Source organism: Trematomus bernacchii, unplaced genomic scaffold (assembly GCF_902827165.1).
Source record: "Trematomus bernacchii unplaced genomic scaffold, fTreBer1.1, whole genome shotgun sequence".
NCBI lineage: Eukaryota > Metazoa > Chordata > Actinopteri > Perciformes > Nototheniidae > Trematomus > Trematomus bernacchii.
The window spans coordinates 2,381,060-2,383,208 of record NW_022988043.1 but is presented as its reverse complement, the minus strand read 5'-3'; the positions used below and the strand labels follow the sequence as shown (position 1 = coordinate 2,383,208).

The following is a 2,149-nucleotide window of genomic DNA, read 5'->3' as shown; positions in this document are numbered from 1 at the left end:
TGTATTTTTTAACATTTTTAGATGGGCACTGAGTTACATCAAGTCCAGGCATCCATCCTTGGGGATCTATTTTACGGACTATTATTTGTTCTCCTGAAATATTAATATTCATAGGTGCAGACTGATGTGATTTGGATTGAAAGCTGGTAACCTTGCCTCTGTGATCTGTGTGTCATTTGAGCAAATACCTGACTTAACACAGTTACCTTTAAATGTAATTAATATTGTTAAAGCAGGGCACTGGTCATTACTGAAACTGCTAGACACACAAAGGATAAAATAAGTGACTTTTTAATTAGTTTTTAATGAGTTCACACAATGACACATTTATTCAGCACAAACACTTCCTGTGAGAAGCAAATGTGTGTCTCAGGTTTTAACTTTTTCAGGAGTGCTGGGTTCAGGCACCTTCAGACAATACAAGCACGGATATTCATCCAGGCACACGTTGAATTCATGTATCAGAGCTTTCCAGAAAGTCTTCTTCCCGTAGATCAGCACCATCGCAGTGACAGTCGTGTAGATGGACGTGAAACAGAACGTGAGCCCGATGATGTTCTCGTGGTTCACCGATATTTGGTAGTTGACATACAGGTCGATGACAAGGAAGAGGAGGAAGACAGCCACTAGAGATAAAGCCATCTGGATCACCCTCATCTGAGAGCCCAGCTTTGGCCTGTGGGCTCCGTTGGTGCTGGCTTTCATCTGGCGGAGATGGACGGCCAGGTGGAAGGAGATGGAGAAGCAGCATTTCACCATCAGCACCCCGGGCAGCACATCAGAGAGAATCAGATACATGGCTTCGTAGACGTGGCCAATGTGGTTGGTGGGCGTCAAAATCCCGCAGTCTTTGTTAGCAGCGGTGATGTTGTCCGATTCAAACACTACGAGCATCGGCATGCAGGTGCCCAGCCCTAACAGAGGGATGAGACAAACAGCCAAGGTCACATGTTTGAGGATGGCGTCCTGGATCTGTGTGTAGCAGTGGTTGGGCGTGCTCACCAGCTTGGTGCTGTAGTAAAAAGTGAGGAAGCTGGTGTCCCACATGATGGTGAACTTGAGGCTGTAGATCAACAGCAGCATGACGGTGTAAGGCCTCTGGTTGATGAGGCACTTACTGTCCACCTCATCCATGGTCATCCAGAAGTAGCAGATCAGCTGGTGGGCCACGTCAGCCACGGACAGAGCTAGGATGATGGTTTCAGAGGGACTCCACTTCTTTTTCTGCCTGTAGTTCCATATACTCATCAGGAAGATGTAGACATTAAAGAAGACGGTCGTGGTAGCCAAAAGACCCGTCATTGCCCAGATGGCGACTTTATTCATATACATAATGACAATGTTACCCCAAATATATCTGCACAGGAAATCTTAATGGGGTCTCAGCAGTCCTCAAGTGTGTTTTTTTTCTTTTTGGTTTGTTCGAAGAGATGTCAAGAAGGCAAAAAATGATACTCTAAACCAGAGGCTTCTTCGTTTCTGCTTTCACAGAAGGGAATCAGTCACGGTTTGTCGGTGCAGCCTAGGGAAAAGATTCACATATTTAGCTTATGAAAGACGATCCAAATAGACTCAATTACGAAAAATATTCTACTGTGGTGAAGAATATATGTGAATCTAATGTGCAAAACAACGTCAAGTGCAGCTGAGATGAGAAGGTTAGAACAATTAGGGTAAGAAACATACATCTTTAACTCAAAACAAATCCTCCATGGGAAGGCTGAGGCTTTTCATCACTCTGAATCCTACTTTAGGGCTGTCGTCAGATCGTCAAAGGAAGACGTCCCATGTCTTCTTCTAACCATTTTGGACTTAGGAAAAGATAACCGCAGTGCTAAAAGAACATGACTGCACTTACGTGATGGTGGACAAAGATGGATGTGTGCCATTTATCTATATATATATAGATATGTATATGTATATGTTATTGACTGCCTAATGTTGTTATAAAAATTGCAACACCAAGGAACTGTGGGTTGAAATGATTTCCTCTCTACTTGGCAAAAATGGTCCAGCTTTTGCCAAATAGGAAGAAAAAAAGGAACCATTGAAGCAGCATTTCCCTGCATTTAAAGAGTCTTACCACTCTTGTCATGACTTCCACTGAATACTTTTGGGTCATTTCACTCTGTCTCTTCATAAGTAAGAA

At 43.3% G+C, this 2,149-nt stretch overlaps 1 protein-coding gene across 1 annotated transcript; it reads right to left on the bottom strand.

Annotated features, from left to right (window-relative positions):
• Window positions 1-369: 369 nt before the first annotated feature.
• Window positions 370-1,805, bottom strand: LOC117472549. Its single transcript, XM_034117810.1, has 2 exons — window positions 1,750-1,805; window positions 370-1,357 (listed from the first exon to the last, which is right to left on the bottom strand). The coding sequence occupies exons 1-2, from the start codon at window positions 1,803-1,805 to the stop codon at window positions 370-372; spliced, it is 1,044 nt and encodes a 347-aa protein (XP_033973701.1).
• Window positions 1,806-2,149: the final 344 nt, after the last annotated feature.

Excerpts from the sequence above, each read along its gene's own strand:
- LOC117472549 (XM_034117810.1), bottom strand. The coding sequence starts at position 1,805 with ATGGTTAGAAGAAGACATGGGACGTCTTCCTTTGACGATCTGACGACA. Across the intron at positions 1,358-1,749 it reads GATCTGACGACAGCCCTAAA|ATATATTTGGGGTAACATTG; the intron begins GTAGGATTCAGA and ends TTTCCTGTGCAG.